At 49.9% G+C, this 24,767-nt stretch overlaps 7 protein-coding genes and 1 non-coding gene across 8 annotated transcripts; 3 read left to right on the plus strand and 5 right to left on the minus strand.

Annotated features, from left to right (window-relative positions):
- Window positions 1–48: 48 nt before the first annotated feature.
- CI109_101184 (uncharacterized protein) lies at window positions 49–4,333 on the plus strand (the record flags this gene model as incomplete). Its single annotated transcript, XM_032006631.1, has 15 exons — window positions 49–338; window positions 485–552; window positions 610–722; window positions 800–912; window positions 993–1,146; window positions 1,205–1,356; window positions 1,414–2,090; window positions 2,147–2,516; window positions 2,574–2,669; window positions 2,722–3,064; window positions 3,124–3,261; window positions 3,335–3,457; window positions 3,514–3,686; window positions 3,741–3,825; window positions 3,878–4,333. The coding sequence occupies 15 exons, from the start codon at window positions 49–51 to the stop codon at window positions 4,331–4,333; spliced, it is 3,351 nt and encodes a 1,116-aa protein (XP_031859147.1).
- Window positions 4,334–4,477: 144 nt separating this feature from the next.
- On the minus strand, window positions 4,478–4,592 carry CI109_101185. The gene has a single exon (XR_004236753.1). It is a non-coding gene; the product is annotated as a 5S ribosomal RNA (ribosomal RNA).
- Window positions 4,593–4,887: 295 nt separating this feature from the next.
- On the plus strand, window positions 4,888–6,602 carry CI109_101186 (uncharacterized protein; the record flags this gene model as incomplete). Its single annotated transcript, XM_032006630.1, has 5 exons — window positions 4,888–4,943; window positions 5,009–5,769; window positions 5,854–5,945; window positions 6,065–6,444; window positions 6,512–6,602. 5 exons carry the CDS (start codon window positions 4,888–4,890, stop codon window positions 6,600–6,602), a joined length of 1,380 nt encoding a protein of 459 aa, XP_031859146.1.
- A 36-nt stretch (window positions 6,603–6,638) lies between these two features.
- CI109_101187 (uncharacterized protein) lies at window positions 6,639–7,769 on the minus strand (the record flags this gene model as incomplete). The annotated part of the gene is made up of 5 exons (XM_032006629.1): window positions 6,639–6,699; window positions 6,835–7,190; window positions 7,308–7,430; window positions 7,518–7,570; window positions 7,697–7,769. The coding sequence occupies 5 exons, from the start codon at window positions 7,767–7,769 to the stop codon at window positions 6,639–6,641; spliced, it is 666 nt and encodes a 221-aa protein (XP_031859145.1).
- Window positions 7,770–8,245: 476 nt separating this feature from the next.
- CI109_101188 (uncharacterized protein) lies at window positions 8,246–11,112 on the minus strand (the record flags this gene model as incomplete). Its single annotated transcript, XM_032006628.1, has 13 exons — window positions 8,246–8,313; window positions 8,384–8,509; window positions 8,582–8,649; window positions 8,711–8,756; window positions 8,859–8,949; window positions 9,019–9,167; window positions 9,237–9,299; window positions 9,360–9,440; window positions 9,511–9,682; window positions 9,793–9,971; window positions 10,043–10,096; window positions 10,156–10,198; window positions 10,300–11,112. 13 exons carry the CDS (start codon window positions 11,110–11,112, stop codon window positions 8,246–8,248), a joined length of 1,953 nt encoding a protein of 650 aa, XP_031859144.1.
- A 569-nt stretch (window positions 11,113–11,681) lies between these two features.
- Window positions 11,682–17,155, minus strand: CI109_101189 (uncharacterized protein; the record flags this gene model as incomplete). Its single annotated transcript, XM_032006627.1, has 12 exons — window positions 11,682–13,834; window positions 13,893–13,966; window positions 14,018–14,190; window positions 14,253–14,435; window positions 14,488–14,550; window positions 14,611–15,175; window positions 15,231–15,492; window positions 15,551–15,650; window positions 15,703–15,854; window positions 15,912–16,665; window positions 16,725–16,866; window positions 16,920–17,155. 12 exons carry the CDS (start codon window positions 17,153–17,155, stop codon window positions 11,682–11,684), a joined length of 4,857 nt encoding a protein of 1,618 aa, XP_031859143.1.
- Window positions 17,156–17,779: 624 nt separating this feature from the next.
- Window positions 17,780–21,236, plus strand: CI109_101190 (uncharacterized protein; the record flags this gene model as incomplete). Its single annotated transcript, XM_032006626.2, has 6 exons — window positions 17,780–17,856; window positions 17,921–17,973; window positions 18,020–19,100; window positions 19,162–20,130; window positions 20,187–20,239; window positions 20,305–21,236. 6 exons carry the CDS (start codon window positions 17,780–17,782, stop codon window positions 21,234–21,236), a joined length of 3,165 nt encoding a protein of 1,054 aa, XP_031859142.2.
- A 212-nt stretch (window positions 21,237–21,448) lies between these two features.
- CI109_101191 (uncharacterized protein) lies at window positions 21,449–24,130 on the minus strand (the record flags this gene model as incomplete). The annotated part of the gene is made up of 13 exons (XM_032006625.1): window positions 21,449–21,687; window positions 21,764–22,081; window positions 22,150–22,237; window positions 22,293–22,338; window positions 22,402–22,627; window positions 22,693–22,829; window positions 22,885–22,979; window positions 23,042–23,153; window positions 23,207–23,290; window positions 23,342–23,412; window positions 23,477–23,629; window positions 23,702–23,790; window positions 23,872–24,130. 13 exons carry the CDS (start codon window positions 24,128–24,130, stop codon window positions 21,449–21,451), a joined length of 1,917 nt encoding a protein of 638 aa, XP_031859141.1.
- Between the last annotated feature and the right edge of the window lie 637 nt (window positions 24,131–24,767).

A 24,767-nucleotide genomic window follows, 5' to 3' on the forward strand; every position in this document is an offset into this window, starting at 1 on the left:
ACCACATACCTCGCGCTACCCCGCTGCTGCTCCGCTTTTGCAACTACGATGTCCCAATCTAAATCCCGTCGCCATATCCCTTACTTACCATTCCACAAACAACTCATCCGTCAAATCTGTCGACCGCAAGAGGACGATCTCCTTATCCTCGCAAAAGGTTTGGGATTACGTCGAATAGTATGTGCTCTGCTCAAAACGTATGATAGGAAGGAGGACTTGGTACTTGTCGTTGGGGCGACACCGGCAGACGAGGCAGGGATAGGGGATGAGTTGGGTATCATGGGGGTGAGAGATCCGGGTTTTAGAGTGGTAGGATACGAGATGAGTGTGAAAGAGAGGTGAGTGTTGTCTTCTTTTCTTCAACGAGGGGGATATGCATTGTTCCTTGCTATTTCAGTCTGGAGTCAGAGACGAGCGAGGAACAGGTGCGACAGTTGGGGTCTACGAGCTAAGAATACTTGCTTACATGATCATCACACCGCAGAGAGGAGATGTACAGACACGGCGGTCTATTTTCCGTCACAAGCAAGATCCTTGTCAACGACTTCCTCAGTAAGCTGGACGTTTGCAAGAGTCAGTACAGAAGCTGACGCATGCCATATTACGCAGAGGGAACCGTTCCTGCAAAACTCATTACCGGTCTCGTGATCCTTCATGCCGAAAGAGTCTCGCACGGGAGTCAAGAGGAATTTGCAGTCCGACTCTACAGACGGGAAAATCAGGTCAGTCGCAGTCGACATGGTCCAGCTCTAGTTCTAGGCGTTCGAGAATGTTGCTGATACCCATCGGTGTATTGCAGAGCGGTTTCTGCAAAGCTTTCTCGGACGAGCCGGAGATGTTCTCGCATGGTATATCACCAATGAAGGATATGTTGGTGAACCTCAACATGACGAGCGTGTTGATCTGGCCAAGGTGTGGTTCATGTCCTTACCCACCCCATTTCCCTACACAGTGTTTCGATAGTCGTGCCGCTGATCTTGATCATCGTACAGATTCAACGAAGCTGTCAAGACCGACCTTGCGAGTCGAAGAGCAGACGTTGTGGAGATGTATCAGCCCATGACAGATCTGATGCGATCATGTCAGGATGCTATCACAGAATGTATGGAGGCGATGTTGGTCGAATTGAAGAGAGATCATTCGTTGGTAAGTTGAGCGGGTCCTTTATGACAATGTTGAAGGTGCATACTGATATCCTTTGCAGAATCTGGATCTGGAAGATCTCAACGTGCGGAATGCGCAATTCAAGAATTTCGACACGATGGTGCGAATGAAGCTTAAACCTGTCTGGCATAAAGTCGGTGTAAAGACCAAGATACACGTTGCGGCTTTGACAGAGCTGCGTAATCTACATACGTGAGTCTGATCGCGCTTCGGACACTTCAAGACTGATGAATTATGCAATGATATCAGATGGCTTTTGGAATACGATTCCGCGACCTTTGCATCATACATCAATACTCTTCAACGGCAACATTTCCAAGCTGAGAAATTACCTTCTGGTCCCGGTCGACATGTTCACGATTGGTTCAACGCAAGATCTGCCAGTCGGCTGGTCGAAGCTTCGCAATCGCGTGTATCTCAACGGTCACTTACAATGGACAATGAGCACGACGATTCGGAGCGATCTGAAAGGGAAGAGACAGGGGTAGAGGAAGGTGTTGATCGACCGGAGGGCGAATTTGGTGATGAGGAAGAGGCAGTCCGGGAAGCTGAGAGAGAACAGAGTGCTCGACCCGTCCCAGTTGACGAGGAAGAGGATGAGATCATGGAGGTGTTTGCTACCCAGACTCAGACGGTTTCGCAGGCTCGACGAGGGGTGGAGGATGAGGATGAAGGTGAGGAGATGAGAGAGCTAGGAGAGGATGGAGCAGATGGTGAAGAGAGTCTGAGAGAAGCGACGGGTGATGCGCCGCCTGTCTTCAGACCCGTTATGGTGGGAATGGAGGACAACTTGACGTCAAGCGTCAAAAAGAGGATGAGAAAGAGTCATGAAGCTGTTTTGGAGGAACAACCGAAATGGAGCTTGTTGGCAAAGGTTCTCAAAGAGATTGAAGACACGATTGCTAGAGTGGCTGAGACCCATGCAGGTGAGTCTCTCACCCCACATTCTTGCTGCGTAATACACTGATGGCAGATGGATCAGATACCCCCGGGACGAATATCGTCCTCGTCATGACATCTTCCGATCGAACGTGTCTTCAACTCCGACAGTATCTCACAACTATGCAAAAGACCGATCCAACCTTTGGCGCGCATGCCGGTAAGAAGATGATGGAAACGCTCTTCTTGTCAAATTGGCAACATGAGAAGAATGGAGAACGTCTTTCGGATCCGAACAGGATGCAGCAGAGCAACGGGGGAGATGAGGTGCGAGTGAAGAAGGGTGAGATGGAGAGCAAGAGAATGGAGGATGCCAATCGACGAGGTAGGGGGAAAGGAGTCCCGACATACAAGCGACGGAGACAAAGAGGTGGAGCGAATTTCGCTGCTCCGAGAGTAGCAGATTTGGAGCGGTGAGTCTTGGTGAAGCAATGAGCTGTTGAGCCGCTGCTGATTTTGGTGGATACTAGTGACCACAAGGAGACCCTCATGAAGGCACAATCGGCTTTTGCGGGCGGAGAAGATGGAATGGAGGATCCTCAAATGCAATGGGCATTGTCAGAATCGTGAGTTGCCGTTATAATCTTGCGCCGATGGTTGGTGATGACCGTTGGACAGATCGCGGGGTGCTGGCCCTTCGAATGGCGTGTCGTCCTCTACGGCCGTCAGCGATCCCTCTTCAGCACTCCTAGCTCGCTCTGGTGTAGTCGAGGAAGACGATCTCGATCCCCTCACATCATCTCTCTATTTCTCGGGATCCGATTCGCGAGATACAGGATATGATGGGTACGGCAGGTTGATGCCTGAGAACTTTGAGGATGAATATGGGTTAATAGCACCGGAAGATGCGGTGATCATAAGACCGTATGGCGGGGAGGACGATGATATCCTCCTGCAGGAGTTGAGACCGAGATTCGTGGTCATGTACGAGCCGAATCTGGCGTTTATAAGGAGATTGGAGGTGAGTGGACCAGCCTAGGTTGAACTACGTAGAATCGCTGACATAGATTGAGTCAACAGGTGTACCGAAATAGTAATCCCGGTTTATCACTGCGGGTATACCAAATGATCTACACCAATTCATTCGAGGAAGATCGATTCCTGTCAACAATTACGAGGGAAGCCGAGGCGTTCAAGAAGCTTATCGAGGATAGGCAGGTGAGTCTTCATCTTCCCATGGCTGCCCTGTATGTGTTGGACTGGGAGCGCAGACTTATACTTTGATACGCAGAGCATGGTCATTCCGATATACAACAACAATCCCAGAGCACCGATGAGAGATAACGTGACGAGATCGAAAACCACATACTCGAGCCGTAATGCTGGTGGTGGCGAGACAGCAGAAGAGTCCAGGGTGGGTTATTGATTCGGTCCGTCCAATCTTGCTGGTAGCTGACCCAAACCGATTAGATCATCGTTGATATCCGAGAAATGGGTGCTCTTTTACCCTCCCTAATCGACGCAGCGGGGATCAAAGTGGTTCCGTCAACTTTGACGGTAGGAGATTATATCCTTTCGCCGAAAATGTGTGTGGAGAGAAAGGCGCTGCCGGATTTGGAAGCGAGTTTTGCGAATGGTCGATTGTGGGTGGTTTCTCCCCTCGCAAAGGACCAATTACTAATGCGCTCTACTCGCAGACATACGCAATGCGAATCGATGACAGCACATTACGAGACCTGTATCCTGCTTATCGAGTTCGAAGAAGACAAGTTTGGTTTACGAGTGAGTAGTCTGATAATACATTCGTTGTCTACGCTTACATCTCGGTTCATAGACTCGCGAAGATGCTCGTCGTGAAGTAGCAGGACGCAATACCGAAGTTGACGAATCATGGCGCGATACGTTCTACCTTCAATCGAAACTTGTCCTGCTAACACTTCATTTCCCTCGATTACGAATTATATGGTCTTCTTCGCCTCACGAATCAGTCCGAATTCTCTCTGATCTCAAACTCAATCACGACGAACCAGACGAGATGGTTGCCACGCTCAAGGGATCGACAGAGGGCGAAGCGTCCTTCAGAAGCGGGATAGAGAACGCCGCAGCTGTAGAAATGTTGAGAGCCTTACCGGGAGTCAGTGGGAGGAACCTCAAGTTTGTGATGAGTAAAGTCGAGTCGATAAAGGAGCTGGTGGGGATGAAGAAGAAGGAGATCAAGGAAGTATTAGGAGAAGAAGGAGGGGACAAGGCGTGGGGTTTCATACATCATGATTCGAGGAAGAGGCGGTGACGCTGCTGGCATTTGTCCATCTGGGGCCAAGGTGCAGATGTATAATTGACACATTTAGCACACTGCCAACCCTACATACGAGCCATTCATTCATCCCTCTCTTCGTCCTGCCCACCGCATATATGTTCTCCAGCAGTTGACAAAAACTACAGCACTCGGGATTCCCAAGTCGTCCCCGACCTTGGTACTAACCGAGCGACAGCGAGCTTAGCTGCGCAGATCTGACGGGATGCGGCGTTTTCTTGCTTCTATGGCCGTAGATAGGAATAGAGAAGATGGGCTTGTCATGATGGTCGAGAGGGTTTGGGAAGTGATTATGAGTAGACGAAAGAGCAGAGGTCTTCGATAAGATATGGTTGGGCTTGTTCCGTGGTACTTGCTCACTTAAACGCCGAGATGTGCGGTTAATGCGGTTAATGAGGTTAATGAGTCACAACAAGCGCCCATATCCGATCGTCACTGCAACCCAAGATCTGGATCCCTGTGTATTGTAGAGTAGACAAACAATTGTTCCTCTTCTCTTTGTCTATTCACCACTGCTGCATCTTATCACCATGTCAAAGCTAAACTTCGCCATCGCTCCGGCTGTCGAAGCTACGGAAGCACCACCGTAGGTTGGAGTGCTGATCGCTGTCCTGAAGTAACAACTGATGTGTGTGACTCTCTGACTCGCAGTATCCCCCGAGCCCAAGCATGGGGTCGTGAATATGTATCTACATCTTCCAACGCATCCACAGCGGAACTTCTCGACTTGTCACAAGGTGTTCCTCGATCAGCTCCTCATCCCGACGTCCTAACTTCCTTGGCGAAGACTTCATCTGATCCAGCTACAGCACGATATGGACCTATTCTCGGTGAACCAACATTACGAAGTGCGGTCGCTAAAGAGATCAATATCCAATATGGTATCGACGATCACGAAGGAGGGGTACAAGCCGACGATATTGCAATTACGACAGGATGTAATATGGCTTTTTTGACTCTGTTGATGGTGCTTTGTCCACCTGGTAAATCATCAATCCTCTTACCTCTACCAGCATATTTCAATCAATCAATGTGTCTTTCACTCCAATCGGTCAAACCGGTCTATATCCCCTGCGACCCCCAAAACAAATTCAAAGCTTCTCTCGAATCAGCAAGATCTTTCCTCGCTTCCAAACTTGGTAATACCGACACGACCAATGGCGACAATGACGGGATCTTGCCAAGAATGATATGTTTGACTTCACCAAATAACCCAACTGGGGCAGTATACGATCACGACGAGATCAAGAAATGGTACGAACTCGCAAAGGAGTACAAAGTAGCACTGGTGTTGGATGAGACTTATAGGGATTTCGTAGAAGGTGAAGATGGCGAAAGTAGGGGTGTACCGCACAGACTGTTCGAGGAGAAGGATTGGAGAGAGAACTTGGTCTGTCTGGGAAGTTTCAGCAGTGAGTGGGATAGCATGAGTTACTTAAGAGATGGGCGGAGTTGAGTGAATGCGGGGGACCTGCGCTGATCTGCTTCGTGCTTAGAGGGATACAGAATCCCCGGTCACAGACTGGGTAGTATCATCGCTAGTCCAGCTCTGCTCAAGCACCTCACCACGATCTGTGATTGCATGCAGGTGAGTGCGACTGTTACTTAATTCAATCACATCGCGTCCATATGACTCAGCACTGCGCACACATACACTCTCCCAGCCTGTATTGGAGCTGACTCCCTCTCCTCTGTCACACTTATCAGATCTGCGCCCCTCGTCCACCTCAACTCGCACTCGCTCCTCTCCTTCCTGATCTCCGCTCCGATCTCCTCTCTGCTTCTCGTCAACTCTCCCATCGACGACACCTCTTCACCGAAACCGTCAACTCTGTCCCTGGATGGAGCGTGATCTCCACCGGTGGATATTTCGCCTACGTCCAATTCCCCTCTGATTATCAATACGCCTCTAGTGTTCTAGGACTGAAGAGGAAGAAGTTGGGTAGTGAGGACGTTGCGAAAGTGCTCGCGACGAAAGTGGGAGTCGTCACTTTACCTGGAAGTTTCTTCATGCCTAATCTGAAAGACGATGAAGCGTGGGACGAGGTCGTAGGAGGTGATGAAATCAAGGAGGATAAATGGTTAAGGTGAATAGACTGCAGTTGCACGCTTCGACACCCGTGGTATTGAAGCTGACATTTGGATGGGATACAGATTCGCCGTGGCCAACGTCGAAGATGAAGTCGTGCTCAAGCTCGGACCAAGACTAAGGGAGATGAACAAGCTCATGGGTATGGAGGAATAGGATAGGTATATCACGCAATGGTAGATGCATACAAGATCATGCTGCAGTTTCGGTGGTAGCCGCTTCCTGCTCTTTGGCTTGTTTCTCCAACAACCGTCTGTAAAGGGAAAGATGAACGTCAACATTGCTCATCATGGACAAATACGTTCTCCCCCCATCGAGCAATTCCGCCCGAATTTGTCTCCTCCATTTTACCCCCTCTTATCTTCACCAATTCCAGAGACCCACTCACCTCCTTGCCTCCAAGATCATCCTCTCCTTTCTCTCTTTCAAGCCCAACTCTCTCTTCTCTCTCGAATCTTCCCAATTACTCTTCTTCTGCGCCTCAGTCTCAGCAACTACGCCGCCCGCACCAGCACTAGCACCCTCATCACTGCTGGCATGCGGTGCTACTCCTAGTTCTGAGACATCTTTCTCTTTTCCCTTACGAGAAGGCACTCGAGAAGAAAGGTTATATCGATCGATGAGCGATTGGGTTTTCGCAGGTGTCGATTTACCATTTCCGCCAGCTGTCGCAGCGGTGATGGCGGGGATAGGAGCCGTGGAGGGAGGTAAGAGCGATGCAGGGATGTTGAATGTCGGAGGGGGCTACGAGGTTGCGACACAGATAGTCAGTATCAACCACCTTTAGCACCGATGTCCGACGGAAACAGGTGAAGACAGCATAGGGACTGCCCTGAATGATGACTCCCAGTCAAAACGTACCGCTTGTAAACCGCCCCGTTCGAGGATCTCCTCCGAAGTAGCTTGAGCCGACCTCGTCCTCGATAGATGATATATAATATTAGGTACTGGCACATGTGGGAAAGCAGAATGGACCGTCTCGACCTAGTATTGTCATCCAAAATCAGCTCAGCAGAGTGGTCATAATGGGATGTTTGAGATAAAGTTGGGTAAAAAGGAGATAAGACGTACCATTGCGGGAGTGACTCCTCTGATCACACCACCGTTAGCGGTGTCGCCCGTCTCTGAACCGGGAAGATTGTCAGCACAACATTCTCACTGGAACAGCGCAGAGTATGCGTATGGATGATGTGGAAAATATGATGGTGTAAGAAACGCATTGCTTAAATTGCATGAACATGGCTACTCACTGGATCCGGTCAGCCATCGGACAAAGAGGTAGATCACCCCGATAATGATCAAGGTAGGTAGGATGTCTTCCATCGCACTAGTATCTGGCTGAGGTGGTAAGAGGAACGCTATGAGAGACAACTATGTAGTGAAGAATGCCAGGAAACCGAGTTTGTTGTGTTTGCAAAAGCAAGGATATGAGAGAGAGATGGAAGTGAATGGAAGGACAAATGGTATTCGGTCATCACTCAGTCCGAGTCGCGTGAATCCGTCGCTGAGTGGCGAATGATAACAAGGACCATGTGGCGGTGGCGGTGGTAGCGGTGGCATCTGTTGATGTGTTAACTTATCACTGGATTCTTTGAACATGACCTGTAGGCATTGCTAGATCGACCAGTGAATGAGGTTTCAGTTAACGCTCGATCCCCTAGAATACCTCATACATTATATTGATACAGTATTGGGGTATGCTTGATTACTACAGCTCTTGGTCTTCCGCCATCCTCACCGAGCACAAATCGGGTATTGAACTATGGTATTCTTCACTCCGGTGGATCTTCCTCCGATTATTACGCATCCCCTCCCTTGACGAAGATGCCATTCTCAGTTTTCATCTCCGCTTTACCAGTCTCCATAGCTATAGCCCAAGGCGCATCAATCAGTACCCAAGATAGTCACTCAAGCATCATGACCAACAGCGTACTTACCATGGTAATATTCTGGATCAACCTTGGCTAGATTCTCAAGATTCTTCGATTGTTTGTGGACGAACATCGAATCTTGGGCAAAGAGGATATCCATCTGTTCTAGAGATCTACCAGCTGTCTCCGGATCTGGGAACGATTCGAGGTGTTGTTAGCGCTGGACATGGCTATGTTTGGGTCTAATAGTGAAAAGCGACTGACAGAGGAAGTAGATGTATGGTATACCAAGGACGTTGAGGACGCAGAACAGCAAGAAGGTCCATTCGCCACTGATTGAAAGTCAGTATCCTCTTATAACCTTTGTCTTCCCGATTCATATTGACCACTCACATGGCGTTGAAAAGGAACGGTGTGATCTCTGTGACGATTCCGTTTCCTACAGTAACCAATCGCACATCAGCCCGATTCGGTTGAGCTCATACTGATGACCCGTGAAGAGGCAGACCAATGACATCGTCTACCACATGTGTCAACTTACCGATTGACCATCCCAGTACACTGACAGCACCTCCTTTTGCTCGTACGAAGAGAGGGAAGATCTCGGTAGGATACAACCATGGAACGGTCAGCTGCGCGATGAACAGTATGACCATCAGCGTTGTTTCTCTCCATGAGTATTGAATGAATCGCCCACTTACCCATGATGCACCAAAGGTCGAAGTGTAAACAAAGGTGAAAGTGGCGACTACAGCTCCCCATTTCGCAGTCTCCTCCCCTGTGGACATGACAGCATACCTTGCTCCGAGGGTACAGAACGCAAGTGAGATTGCCATGATGATGGCTCCCCCTGCATATCAAGATTTGTCAGCTCTTGTTCAACTTATGAATCAGGCAGGTATGATCAGGGCTAACTCACAATAGAGAGTGACACGACGACCGACTCGATCGAGCGTGAACACAGCCACGAGAACGGAGAACACTGCAGGGTCAATCAGCATCAGCATGTAATCAGCCTTCGCTAGGGAAGGAGCTGACTGACTGTAGAAGATATTGTTGACACCGGACAACCAATCAGCTTTGTATGGTGAGTATCCAGCCGACTGGAAGACAGTCGGTGCGTCTAAGCACACACATAGCTACGTCAGCTTTCCTTCCAGTACTTGGGACAGTGTCGGCTTGGTGGTACTTACAGACAGTGATAACTCCGATACCAGTCAATTCTTGCCATATCTGCAGACCAATGACCAACCACGTTCGTCTGGGTAGGTGCATTTTCGAGTCTCCAGTACCGAGACCGAAAATCATGGCCATATAACCATTTTGGTCTTCCATCTTCCGTTCGATATCGACGACTTCCATAATCTGTCACACGAGCAAGCATTGGCATGAGTACTCAGCTGCATCTAGAGTCCCCATCGAACTTTGGGGCAGATGAACAGGTTGCTGGGAACCAGGATTGTTTCGGCACTCACGGTATACATCTCCTCGTTCACTCTATCATCGTCCAGATCTCCATTCTCAGTCCTTATGACCGCCAGAACCTGCCTCGCATCGTCCTCTCTGCCTACTTTGGCGAGCCATCGTGGTGATTCTGGGAAGAAGGAGAATAGCGAGAGGAGAATGATGAGAAATACGAGCTGGAAGGCAAGGGCTAAGTTGCGTGTATGAAGACAGCGTTAGCCCGGGCAACATCGAGGTTGGTGTTAGTAGCGTGGCACTTACGGAATCGCCAGATAAAGGATTGTGATCGACCAGAAACGTATTTTAAACCAAACTCTGCACAGGCACCACCTGTTAATCCATGCGGATGGGGATATGTGGCCAGCGCAACTCACCAAGCCAATATGCAAATGCCAGTCCAGCAATGTTGAGGAAAAACTGTGAAATAGACAAGTAAGCGAGATCAGCGATTGTCCTTGCCCAGAAACTTGTGTCGATTCCTGTCAAACAGATGGTAAGGAGTACATCGCCACACTCACCTCGAAAGCCAACACTGCACCTCTTCCATCGTGTTCTGCCAACTCACTACTCCACACCGGGATGATAGCGTTCAGACCTCCTGTCCCGAAACCACTGACGACTCTCGCACAACACATCCAAGTCATATTCATCGTACTAGCTTGCAAAGCGCCTCCGATCGTCGCGATCAGACATCCAAACATGACAGTCTTGACACGTCCGATCTTATCTCCCAGATAACCTGATACCATACCTCCAACAAGAGAACCGGCATAATACACCGCCACGATACCTCCAATCGCGGCCGAGTCGCGAGATGTGAGAGGGGATGAATTCACACCCATGAGTTGTCTGAATTGATCATTGTTCACTACTCCGGACATGACACCTTGGTCGTAGCCGTAAAAGAGGATAGCAAGTCCTCCAATCGCTTGAATAGCCCACATCATCTTCTTACCCTTGATGGGCAGCTGATAAGACGGATCATATCCACCAGGAAAGTATCGGGCCCACTGGACCGGAGGAGGTGCTGGGAGAGAAGGGATGCAAACGAGTCGACCGAGAACATCATATGTCGGTCCGTGTGTGGCGAACGGTGAGGCATCGCGGGGTGTCGTAGGAGTAGCGAGTGAGAGGGGTAGAGAAGAGGTGGAGATGGTGATAATATCAGAAGTGGATTTGGGTGATTGACCCTCAGTGTCATCGGGGACGAGGGTGGAAGCAGACGTCTTCGACTTGAGAGTAGGCTCTGCCCGAAGAGTAGCGTTCGTTGATACGGTATCGTAATGCGCAGACTCTGGCATCACAAGCGTTTTAGGGCTGGGAGGATTCATCGTGTCGCGATCCGCTGGATCTTCCAAAAGTTTTTAGTCACTGAATATATCGAGTCTGAGCGGTAGTCGTCGCCACTCTGGATTATAAGGTGAGAAGGAATGAATGAGTGGGACGATTGCTTCAACGTGTATGGCATCACTTATAAGCGCTATCAGTTCTCCCATGCACTATATCGCTGGTGTCGTGCACGGAGAAGAAAAGCTGGAATGTCTGTGGCCGAAACAGATATCATAGTAGCCGCTGACATTCCTCGCTGAGACCCCGGTCAAGATCGAAATCGATGCCGCGCGACCGTCCGAGACATACTGCATGATGAGGGCCAGATACGTGTTTGAATGTCAGCTGCAGGCATACATCGCCATATCCACGCTTGTAAGACAGGTGCAAGGAGCATACCATGGGTCAGTCCAAGTCATCACCCTGATAGCTCGTGCGTGGTGGTCGCGAGGCAGAACATTGCCTGTGTCATCATACAGTAGCAATCACATACAACACCCAGCTTAAACATAGAAATGATACAGCACAGCCTTTCTTCTTAAGGCATAATTTGACACCGCACCTTAATCCCTCAACCAGTTCTCCCCAGCAATCTATAGACGTCCGCAACGAGATACAGACTCCCGCAACACACCGTCAGCCTCTTTTCCTCAGCCTTCCCTGGGTCAATCGCACTCTTCAAGGCTCTTTCCACCCCTAATACACCGTGGTCACCTATGGCCACCCTTCCATTGGCCCCTACCAACTTGCTCGCTACTTGTGCAGCCTCTTCTTGCGGAACAGGTTTGATCCAGGGCATTCCCTCCACCGGTGTCGTGAACTGCACAATCTCTACCTCGTCACCTTCTCTCAACAGCGGTGCGAGAACACTTTCTACGGTCTTTCCGGGTGACGCGGACAGGGATATTATGAATCGAACTTTTGGTCGGGGAATGATGTTGAGCGAGTCGATATACTCTCGGAGTGTAGCGGCAGAATCTTCGTTGTGCGCTCCATCTACCAAGATAGGCAAATGTTTGCCTGTAGCTGAGTCAGTCCATTCCAGCCATGAACATCTTCCTGCCCATTCGCAGTGCTTCACGCCTTCTTTGATCGCAACATCTGAAAGGACAGCCAACTTGGGCTGAATTCTCCTCGCGCGCGGGTCGAGGCGGATAGTGTGGAGGATTGTAAGCGCCAAGGACAAGTTGTCAAGCTGATGTTTACCGCCCATGTTCAGCTCCGTTTCTAAGGTAGGCAGTATGCCCTTGGCGATCGAGGGGGAATCGAATGCCAAAGGGAAAGGAGTTCTGACGAATGTTGGACCCGGACGTCGGAAAGGCTCCAGTGATACTCGGAGGTGATCGTAAGCCATGACTTCGGACTTGAGCGCCTCAATGACTCTCGCTCCTTTCTCCGCCGCTATATGGGCAGCTGCTGAGACCGCTTCCGGATACGCTTGAGGACCAACAATCAGCAATCCACCAGGGACCACGATCTTCGATTTCTCCTGTGCGATTTCTGTGATCGAGTTCCCGAGAAAAGTGGTGTGATCCAAACCAACGGAAGTGAGGGCCGAAGCGAGTGTGATCTCAGGCGGTATGATGTTGGTAGCATCCTTGGCGCCTCCCAGTCCACACTCAATGATCATAACATCCACTTGCGGTTGTGCACTGTTGATCAAGTGATATGCCGCAGCAGTAGCAATCTCGAAAGTCGTTGCACTCAATCCGGCGTGCCTGTTGACCTGCTGAATGAAATCGATAGCCGCGGTATAGCTCTCCCGAGAAGGTGGGTGTCCATCGATTCGAATCGCATCGCGTGGCTCGATCAGGTGAGGCGAATTATACCTTGCCACACTGAGGCCCGCAGCTCTAAGACATGACTCGAGAATCGCTGATACGGAACCCTTCCCGTTGGTCCCCGCCAGATGGATCGCGGGTACGCTTACAGGTCGGATAGAATTCATGATAGCTTGCATACGAGCAAGACCGAGATCGATTTTGCCTACGCCGTTTGCGGACGGAGCAACATGACCGTTGCCATTGAGGCGCGTAGGACCCGGCTGCGTTGGCAGGTACGCTTGCGACAATGACTCATACTGCCCGGATACCGAGTTACCTCCAGCCATATGATTGGAGCTGTGAGAGATCGACGGATGCCTTCCGTTGAAGCGCGGCAAGACAGCATGATAGCCATTGGTCATTTGTAGTGGTGGTGGCTGATCCGACAAACCCAGACTTCGAGGTACCAAGTTGTATGGCTTGCTGGAATGACCGTACGGGTGGAGCGGCGGGTTGAGCGGATGACGGGAATCATAAGGCTGAACCGCATGCTGCCCTGTCTGCGAAAGATAGCCATTCGATGGGGATATCGCGTGATAGGTCGGTGGAGGATACGGCGAGCCCCCATAGCCATTGTAGAATAGTTCGGAGGAAGGGGGAAGATGAGTAACACGAGCTCGTCCTTCCCGGCGATCAGTCCCATAGGACGATTCCACAAGTACGACTCGTGAAGGGATTTGATCGGAGGAAGGATTCAAAAGATCGTTCACGCGCAGCGGAGCCGTGTGCACTTTGGGCGGAGCATAAGCACGGTCGCCGTCGAAAGAGTTGCCCACATGTGCTGGAGGCTGCACTAATGAACGGCGACCGGAGGGGGATCCTCCAGGGTAGATACCGTTCTGTTGAGAGAGGCCAACGCTCTTATAATCGGATCGTCTCACATGCGTGTAATGTGGTCGAGCTATTCAAACATTGAGGATACATGAGTAACGGCACGAACTGGGGTTTTCACTACTCACCGTACTCATTCTCCAGCAACTTGGTTTGCGTAGGTCTGAAGTCGATACCCGACCATGGGAAGAGAGCTTCCACGCTAAAAGGGTGATCAGCACCCGTGAAGGAATGGTATTTGGTAAGCACATACCCAGCATCATCCTGAACCAGCACTTCTTGCGTATCTGTTCTCGTGTCAACCAATGTATATTCCGTCGATGCACCGCCTCTTGTCTTGAGCTTGATACGACTACCAGGGCTTATAGCCATAACTTTTTGTCGGAAAGCTTCGGTTTTCTTTTGCTCAAGTTTCTCCTTCATGTCCTGTCACACCACAGAACGGTCAGAAGCCGATTCCTTCGGCAATGACAGGATAGATCACTCACGGGGTTATGCTGAGGGCAAAGAAGCTCGACCTTGATATCCTTCACAATAGGGATATCTGCTCCTGCTAGTAGTGGTTCTTCTCCTTCAGCGGGCAGTAAAGGTACTTCTACCTCCCATATCTTGAGTGAGGTCGCATCATCGGTCTTTGCGCAAGACACATGGAAGGCTTTGGGACATTTGCCCTAACCAGCGGGCGTTAGTGTCCCATTCCTGAGAGACCAGAGAGTGACCCACCTTGGTACATTGAATCTTCGCGCCCGTCTTTTGTAGTTTCTTGTCCGAGCAGGCTGCGCATTTCTGCGATAATCAAACCACAATCAATCAAGCTGTAGATTCGACGACGGAGAGTCAACTCACCAAGTTCCATCTAGCATTCTCAATATTCTCCGCTCCGACTACATAAGTCTTCACAACGCCTGCCACTTCTCTATCCTCTATTCCAACACCAGGCATAGCCAGGGCGCAAGAATGATGGGCTCGAATTTCGTCTGTTCTGGGTCTCCAAATGGCTTTCACGCTCTCCGGGGGCTCCCACACGGGTAACAGATCCTCCACTTCCATTCCCGGACACAGCAAGCATGGATAAACTGGATTCTCTTTGACAATAGCGGGCTTCGACTTCGGTTGACCAGGATTGAGATCGATTACTTCTTTCGGTTTCTTTTTTCTCATGACCTGAATTTTAGGCTTGGTCTCGGCGTCGAATGTTGAATCGTCAACCTCAAGAGATAGGTCGGCTTCCGATATCTCGACGTCCTCAGTGATTCGCGCTCGTTTGCGCGGTCCGTCTGATCCTTCGAGTGTCTGCCGCTTTCTGGGCTTCTTGGTCCGTCGCTCTTCCGCAATTGCTTCCAACAGCTCTTGCTCTCCCTTCAGGCGTCTTTCCTCCTTGGCAAGCATCTCGTCGACATCTATTCGCACACTGCAAAGGGCTATGTCAGCTCAATGCTCAACGATACCAAAGGGATACAGCTCACCTGTGGCTGACGCATTCACACGCCTTGGCTCGTCGTCCTAGCTCCACCCATGATTCCAGAGCAAAGTTGACACTCTCTGCACAGTTGAAACCCATGTTGAAGCCGGCATGATATCCTCTCGGATAGGTGATTACAAATTCGCCTTGATTGTGAACAAGCATATTGACATTTACACCATCATTTGCTAGTCGCCAAGGAGACACAGCGAACGATTTGTGGCGAAGAAACTGATCACAGTTTCTGGCCTCTTCCGGGAAGTAGCCTGGTGCGCCGTTGGATCAGGGCTGGTCTGACAGAGATGAAAGCTGACGCCTACACACCTTGAAGAATCCTTTCAAATTTCTCGGCTTGCAGTTGAGGGATAGCATACCAGAACTTAGGTGCACCAAAATGAATGTAATTGATCGAGAAGAGGTCCATCTGTGGAATGTCAGCTGATAGTCACTCCTTCCGACTTGGGGAAACAACTCACGTCTTCTACATGCCAGGCAAATGAGGCACCCCACATGCCGAAGTAGAGGTATGGAGTGTTGACACCGGGCAAGTTGGTGAGATCCCACCTATTTAGCAGGTTTGGTAGATGTGCTACGTTCCAAGGAGTTTTTTCGTCCACAAACAACGATCCTGCAAGGTTGGTAAGCTTTGCAGACATTATATGACAGACTCTAAGGGGAAACTCACCCTCCATATCCGCACCATACCAACTGGGTTCAGATAACCCCATGTTCTTCCAAAACTGCCTTTCAAGAACAGCACACGCTTCTGGTGTATAGTCTTCGGGTTTGGTGTTTTCAGGAAGCCAATTCTCCGTGGGGTTGAAGGATTTGTACCATGGGTCGATAGGGTTGGAGTCCGGTGTAGTCGCAATCGGATCAGGAGAGGAGTGAGGGGAGTGATGCGAGGGGTCGAGAGGTGGAACCGGATCGATCTCAGCTATACTCGCATCTTCTCTATCTTGGACGCTCTCCGTGCCATTGGCACGCTCGCTGACAGCGACTTCCTCCTTATGAGTTGCCGCTCTCGCTCGCTCTGACTTTCTTTGCTCTGCCGCTTTCCTCTTCTCTGCCCTCTGTAGCTTTGCCTTTCTCATCTCTTCTCGGATCTTCTCCCTTCTTTCCATTGCCTCCTTCGAGTCTCGGTTCGTCGTTCTATCTCCATCTTTTGGTCCTGGTCCCTTGAACTTCTTATCGTTAGATTTCTCAAACCATTCCTTGACGGATAAAGGGCGGTTCTTGTTCTTGACAACGTTGGCGATTCGGAAGAGGCCAGCTTGACCAAGGAAGTTTTGCTGGATAGGAGCTCGGATACTGACGTCGGCAAGGGAGGATTTGGGTATAGGTGGGACGGTGGATGACCAGGAAGAGGGAGGAACGATCTTGACTATTCCAGAATATTGACCCCAAGGAACTGTCTTCTTAGCGTAGCCTTCAAAATCCTAGAACGCGAGTTGGGAAAGTCAGCGACACAGATGTGCACGATGTGAATGAGGCTCACCTCGAATTCCTCTAGACTCGGTTTGAACACCGGAATTCCTCTCAGACACTGTGGATCGTCCTCAGGGGACAACCACCCATCTCCTGGTTGAGGTATACCTCGTGATGCAGTCCCAGGATTGGCGTGGTTGTTGAGTGAATAGCTAATCCTAAGGTCAGTATGACTTCTGGCATCTATAGCTAGGTTCATACTTACAAATGATCCGGCTGAATATACTGCGGTCCTGTCGGCACCGATCCATTTCCATCGTTTCCATCGATATTTCCTTCTGGACCAGTATGATTCCCTTCTACCTTGACATCCGAAGACCGATTCTGCCGTCTTATTGATGGACCAGCCCCAGCTTGTTGAACATGGTCGGTGATAGCCGGTGGTGTAGGTTTGGAGGAAGGAAGATCCACCACGATCTGCTCCTCACCTACTTCGGACATTTTAGTTGTTGACGCCGACCGGTAGTTTTTACAAGTATATGTGTTTGAACCCTACTGCACGTTTATCTACAGCCAGTCATCTACAGATTTAGATTGAGCTGCTGCGGGGATAGCGACGACGAAAGAAGGATTGAAGATAAAGGAAGCGAAGTAACCGATGATGTGGATGAATATAGTGGTGTGGGGTTCTTCAGCGAGCGGCAAATAAGGACGAGGACGAGGGGGGTGAGTCGCGACCAGCAATCAGAGCCACGTGGCAAAACATAACAATCAACCTAATTCTCGATGTGGCACCACAGCACAATCCAGATAAGCAACCTAACGCTCTGTAACCCTTCACTTGTCGCTCAAGTGGGCAGGATAAGAAGATGGACGAATTGATGTTGATTGGAGTGTCAGTCTTTCACTGGTTGGCTCAAGAGCAGTCGTCTTGGCTCCTACCTGCATGTGCACCACTGGATCGATTTCCGCTAAACTACGCGGGGTTGCCGTCCTTTGTGTAATATTCCTTTAATCACCACTATGACTCCTCGCATTATACTTGTAAAAGGCTGCATCAAATTGGGTTTCTCGATGACAACTTTTACACAGAAATCATACCTCCCCCAGTTGGCCAAGCGCAAAATGCCACTACCAATCTTTCTCCAACCTCTACTTCTCCTTGCGTATTATCAAGATCGCCTCTTCCAGCGGGTATCAGCGTGGCTGCGAAGGAATAATGAGCAGTAAGTACATTCGGGTCACATGTAAACTGATATGCAATAGGATGTTTGGTCCACTTGAGCAAATTGTTGCAGCGATTGTAATCATCAGTATAGGTGAGTTTATGTTTTAAGATGGCCGTCAACTGCTGATGATGTGTAGCAATGCAAACCCCTCCACCTTTTTGGTTACTTAGCCCTGAGGTGGTGGCCTCTCCTCCTGGTCCTCCACTAATCAGGCCGACTCGAATCCAGCAAGCCACTATGGCAAAAACAACGTCCACTTCCATTCCTGTGGGAAAAGACAGCCTCAAAGATACGACCAGTCCAGATAGTGCATCTGTAACGCTTAATCAGGGTACATGGGGGATCAACCCCATCACAATCCTGATCATCCTGCTGACACTCAATTTTGTGAACTCGTTCGTCCCACCAGACCTGAAAAAGAGGCTCAGAGACTCATGGAATGTATTTTGGCCACCCTGGCAAGATCGTTCAGCACCCAAGTCGCCCTCCAGAGAGCAGGAGGACTCTCTGGGCGCCTCGCGTAGCAGGACCAAGACGGAAGTGGCAAGTGTCACGAGGGACGCTAACAGTACCAGTGCAACGAAGGGTGATGGAATAAGTCCAAGCAGTGAAAAAGTCGCAGCAGTGGAAAAGAAGGAACGATCGGTAGAGACCACAGACCCTGAGAGCCGTCAGAGATACGAAAAGGGTTCAGATGGAAAGAGAGAAGCAGCCGTTGTGGTGGATAAGACAAGGGCTAAGGAGATTGACGTCAGCACCGCATCCCAAAAAGTAAGAACCGATTCTCCAGATACAGAGAAGGTCGTTTTCAAGGAGCACAAACAGACGACCAGCGAAATACGAACTACTAATCATGAGGAGCAGCGCAACCCCGAAAGCTCTGAGAGAAGGACGGCGGAAAGTCGGTCGGAGAAGGAAGCTCATCCAGATACGACTGAGCGGAGACCCAAGGCAGACCTGACCGAATCGGAGAGAGCCCAGATAGTCAAAGAGAGATCGTCGTCCTCTTCCCGCAGACCAGCATCAGAGTCAGAACAAGCCCAGCGTATGGTAGCCGAAGTGTCAACCAAGGCATCATTGTCAGAGTCGGAAAGAGCGCGGGTCATGAAAGAACGATCATCTTCGTCGACGAAAGAGTCCCTGTCAGAGTCCGAGAAGGCACGAATGATGAAAGACAAGCCAGAGTCTTCTGACATAGGGTCTGCTGATGATGCTCGGTAAGTGATTGAAACCGGAAATGCCATTCAATATTGTTGACAAGATATAAATTGCCCCCAGATCGAAGGACAAAGGCAAAGCGCGAATGGAAGGGGAACGGCCTCGAGAGGATCTTTTGAGATCAGTGGAAACTGTATCTGTAAGTAAGGTAGAAGACACCAAGAAGCAAATCGACAAATCACCGGACGGTTCTACGAGCTCGATCGCCACCAAAACCGAAACGAAAGTGACCACCCTCGCGAACGAAGACAAGTCACCTTCCCCCTCATCCGAGTCGGAGGTGAAGTCTCCTTCGTCGACCGATGCGACCGCCACTTCCGATAGCGATACCGATGCTCTCATGTCAGGTGACTACCGACCTCTCAAATCCGCATTGAAGAAATCGAAGAAGAAACCTCGACAACACAAGAACATCCACCACAACTTCTTCATGACCATGCGCGGATATCGTCCGGCTCTGATCCCGTTCCCGCATGGATTTCATCCGAAGCCCCACCACGCCAGGAATAGTCTTTGGTGGGATAATGTGCCGAAAAACGCGGAACATATTATGGCAGCTCCGGCTGTGCCCAAACAGCCTGCTGAAGATGGAGAGGGGGAAGATGAGAAAGGGTCGACTTCAAGTAATAGCAAAGACAAAGCATCCGAGAAGAGCAAGGAGAAATCCTCTGAGAAGGACAAGGACAAGGAGAAGAAGGAGGGGACAACAAAGAGCAAAGAGAGTGACAAAGAAGAGAAGACGGACAAATATCCCAGAGACGCGAAACCGAAAGAAAAGGAAAGCTCGGGTGACAAGGACAAAGAGAAGGAAAAGAAAAGCCCGACTGATAAAGATAAGGAGAAGGAGAAGGAGAAAGCGCGACTCATGGCAGAAGCAGAAGCGAAAGCAAAAGCAAGGAAAGAGGCTGAGGCAAAAGCTGCCAGGACTAGCTCGACTAGCTCAGCCACAGCATCATCGTCAAGACCATCAGCTTCTGCTGCTGCAGCTGTGGTGGCGGAGCCGCCGGCTGTCCCACTAAATCCACAGATGTAAGCATCTCCCTCACAGGCATGGCTGCTGGGCTGACTTATCGACTGCTATTCAGCCAAAAAGCCACATATGTGTCACAGGGGTTCTTGTGCATTTTGTTGTACTACGGTAAGCAACCCTTTATGGGCTGAAACCGTAGAAGAATGATCGGGCTGACATTCAACCCGTAACAGTGCATCAACAGCTCGGCTTCCTACTCCTCGTCTTCTTTGTATGGCAATACATTGATGCCCAGAATGCTGCTGCCCCAGCATCTCTTCCAGCGGTGATATCCCAAAGAAGCGCCTCTTCCTCATCTGCCCCATCCACCGAGAGAGAAACGTCCAGAATTCCGTCTAATCGCAAAGGCGAGATGGAAGATAAGGGCGATATCGATCCGAGAATGAAAGCGAAATTGGAAGAAGCCCGAAGAGCCAAAGAAGCAAGTTCCAAACCTAGAGATGAGGAGCGTAGCAAAGAGTTGACCATGTCCAGATCGGAAGAACGGGTGCAAGCTCAGACCAGGGACGAGGAGAAACGCTCCAAAGAACCGACGACCGAGATGAGGAAGACAGAGCAGTCCTCTGAAGTGAAGACCAAATCACGATCCGATGAAGTGTCTGCTGCTGAAAGGGACAAAATGAAGGACGAGCTCGCAAGACAATTACGAAAGATGGATGAGATTGTTCGTGATGGTCGGAATGTCGAGGATCCATCAGATGAGCAGAAAGCTAGATTGAAACGGGCTGAAGAGAAGCGCAATGCATTGAGGAAGGAATGGTCGAAGTTGACTATGTCGTCTCCCGAAGCCAAACCAACCACTGAGATTTCTGACTCGGCAGCCAAAAAACGGACGTCCGCGTCGGAGTCCGCCTCACACGGAAGTATGTCGGAGAAGATGTTGAGGTTCAAAGAGCAGATGAAAGAGATCGAAGCGTACATCCTCAAATATCGTAAGATTGAAGAGCCAAATGAAGAGCAGATCACGAAGTTGCGCAAAGCTGAAGAGAAACGTAAGATGATGAAGAGAGAGTTGGCGAAGATGATGGAATCGAAGGACGTCGGTGGGAGTGGTCTGACACCTGAGGAGAAGGAGGCGTTGAGTCGCAAGAGGGATGAGGTGTAAGTCGATGTTGTGATGAATGAGTGAATGCATGTCATTTCAAGCTCTTACTATATTACTGTATATACAAATGGTAGATGGTCGAATTAAGACTCTTTACCTAACGATAGAAGTGTCCAAAATTTACTATACTATAAGTTTGAGTATACAAAACCACCCTAACCTTGATCTTTCTCCACTCCAAGCACCTATACCTGAGGGTGTCCGAGCTCGCCCTAGTGGAGGAAGTCGAACGCTCTCAAGGATCGCTTCTTCCTTCCGGCCGTACAAGCCGCAGTGACAGTGACTGTTTTGGTGATCGTCACACCGCCACTACCGACAGGTGCACTTGTGCTCGATTTGGTGGAAGTGATGACGGAAGTACCACCTGAGGAGCTACCTCCACCACCGGCAAGGGAGATATTGTATATTGAGACTGTCGCTGCTGGACCACCACAAATTTGCTTCGTGTTACCTATGTAGGGATGGACGGGTATGATTAGTCTCCTTTCCCTACCTCAAAGACGTTAGCGTAATAGGACGAAACGGACCTTCGCATGCCAGGGCACAGTACTCCTGAGGTTGAGGTACGCCTCCCCCATTCGCGAACGAGTTACCGCACATACAGACATGACCAAACTCCAATCCCGCCAGGGTCTGTTTCTGCGCCGTACAGTAATTCTTACACCATTCGATAGTCATTGGACCATAACTGATATAGGAGGCGCTGAGGACTCGTCCACCCGTACCATCTCTACGACAACCGATATACTGAGGATCGGCGATACCAGGATGATGAACCGTGGTTGAGGATGGGTTGTAAAATAGTTCGAGTTTACCGTTACCACCACAGGTCGATCCGGCGGCGCCTATCAAGTAAGTTCCACAGAGTGAGCAAACATAACTTCACTCTGTGTCTCGGAATGGTCGCACTCACCACTACATTTCTGGGGACAATGGGCATCGGGCCAGGCAAAGGCACCTGGGTGGATTCCGGTACCACATTGACAGTAACTACCGGAGATCTAGAGACATGGTCAGTGCCTATGCAGAGGGTGGGAACGAGCAGAAAACACTTACCAGACCAGAGTATGGCATACCCCATTCCCAGCAATACGCTTGGCATCTGCATTGGTCATGTTAGTCAGCCAGAATCAACAGGTGACAAGACCCGATATCCGCCACTCACCTCGCTGGAGTAAGTGCCGAGTCCGTATACTGGATCGAATTCAACAAAGAGGCCTGACCACCTATACATCCCATCCTACTCCACTTGTTGGCAGGGTAGTCGGCTAATGACGGGATTGGGTATTCACTGCCTGTATAAGTGACAGATCCATCTTGTCCCATGAGTGACGAGGGGAGAGTAGGATTCGTCACAGGTGGACTACAAGTCGGCTTGGTACCGGACGACCCTATAGCACAAGCACGGCTATAAGTACTGACCAACGCATTCACAGGTTGTGGGTATTGTACTCACAAGGGATATTACATCCTGGAAGGGCATCAAGTGCAACTCCATCCTCGATCGTCTCTAGCACACCTCGAGAAGGTTTACAAGCAAGAGCTGCTGCGTTGTTCATGTGCTGGGCAAGAACGGTACAAGCAGTCATCGTCCTGATATACCGTATCAGCTACCGCTATAAACCACGATATCAGGGTATTCACTCACATTTCACCCTTGCCGACACAGTCAGGACTAGTAAGTGCAGCATTGAGTACGTCTGTGTCCCACCCATTGACGAAATCGGCATGCAAGCCGTAACCCTAACACGGGACCAGATCAGTGAACTTGCCTCATGCCACAAGGAGAGACTCAGTTGACTCACCGTGGTGTCACCGTTAGCCCACACCAAGTGGTCCTTGAGCGCGACTCCAGGTCGAAGTTTGTAGGTTTGCCAGACGTACTCGAGCATGATGGCGGGCAGTCGGATAGGGTGACTGCGCGGGTCTCAGAGTGAGCCACTATCTCTACAATTTGATGGTTCACTTACGACACTGGACATGATCCGTATTGAAGGTTGTCGGTATAAGCCATATGCGAACCATCTGGCTTGTACAGGTTCTTTCCGTCCCAACTGAAACGCGGAGATCAGTGGCAGTCAGTCTTGGATGTGGTACCAACATACCAAGGTGGGAACTTGATCGTGGTTGTAAGACCTTGAGGGCAGTCCGTAGCAAAGTTGAAGTCCGGTCCAGCCTAGAGATCACGATAAGAAGAACATCAATACAGATTGACAGACCACTACGTGACATGTACATACCCTATCACCGGTGGGAGAAGAGAAATGATCCTTCAGGCAGATGAATCCTTGGGCCGGTACCGGGATACCCGTACTTGCCGAGTTCTTAGCGTTGGGGTTACCGATGACGATTCTAAGGCCAGGAGGGAAAGCCTTGACAGGTTCGTTGGGTTTCTGTAATTCCAGCAATTAGCTGAGTACTGTAGCTCCTGAACAGAGCGCAATATGGAGGGAGGCACTACTTACGTTACGAGCCAAGAAATAGTAGAATCGTGTCCCTGCCTTCAAAGGTGTGAATTTGCCGTTCTCCCTCCAGAATAGCTGTGGCATCCAATCTGCCACCGACACTGTCAGCCCTATCCATTTCCCTGCTCTCAGACTCTGCGCTGAAGCTCGAGTTGCTACCGTCCACTCACAATTACTGTTATCCGCTTGAACAGCAGCCGAGGAACAACTCGATCCATCATACAACGGATAATTGTAATTGGCACCAAAATTACTACCACCCAAAATCCTATGTACGTGGGACGAAACACCGTTAGGGTTGATGATCGGATCGAGACGTTGTGTGATCAGGGTGTACATCGTATCGAGATGCCAGGCATCGACAGCCTGTGCCGAAGTCTGGGACAAGAGCCCGAGCACCGAAAGGAGGAGGAAAGTGGGTACGAGCATCTTGTTTAAATATGGATTTCTTCTAAGGGACCAGCCGTAGAAGGGAGATGATACAGTACGAGTATCGTCCGATCTGATCGCAAACGGAAATGTGGCGATTGTCGATCGCAAGGCGATAATGGCCACCGAGACTGACTTGTCGTCAGTTGACTATTACTGACGCTCGAAGTTCAAGGAGACAAAGTACGAAATGAAGAAGACTGAAGAGTTGTTTTTGGTGTGTTGAAGTTTTGTGAGGGGAGACAAAACGGTAGTCAAGTTAGCGATCTGATATATAGCTGTTTTGAAATCTGACGGTAGCGGCGAGAATCGCATCTTCTGAAGACGTCTTGAACTTTGGTGAGTGGACCCCTTCTCGGCCCTGTGAAGGCTTGACAAGGCCAAGGTCCTTCAAGTCAGCCAAGCACTGCTGCTCTGTTAGCGAAGCACGGTAACAGGTAACTGAGGAGCATGTCGGTTGGACATATTTATTGACTAGAGTACAACTCTGGTGTCAGCGAAAGGTCACGAATCGGGGAGCCGATTTCTTGATAGTGAGCTCGATTTGGCTTTAGAGTTAAGAAGAAGTTGTAACTGGAACTCATTAAAGATGTGCAAGAGACATGTCCAGTAGCGAGTGATGTCTCAGAACTCGCCC

The sequence above is a fragment of the Kwoniella shandongensis genome, chromosome 2, assembly GCF_008629635.2.
Source record: "Kwoniella shandongensis chromosome 2, complete sequence".
NCBI classification, from domain to species: Eukaryota; Fungi; Basidiomycota; class Tremellomycetes; order Tremellales; family Cryptococcaceae; genus Kwoniella; species Kwoniella shandongensis.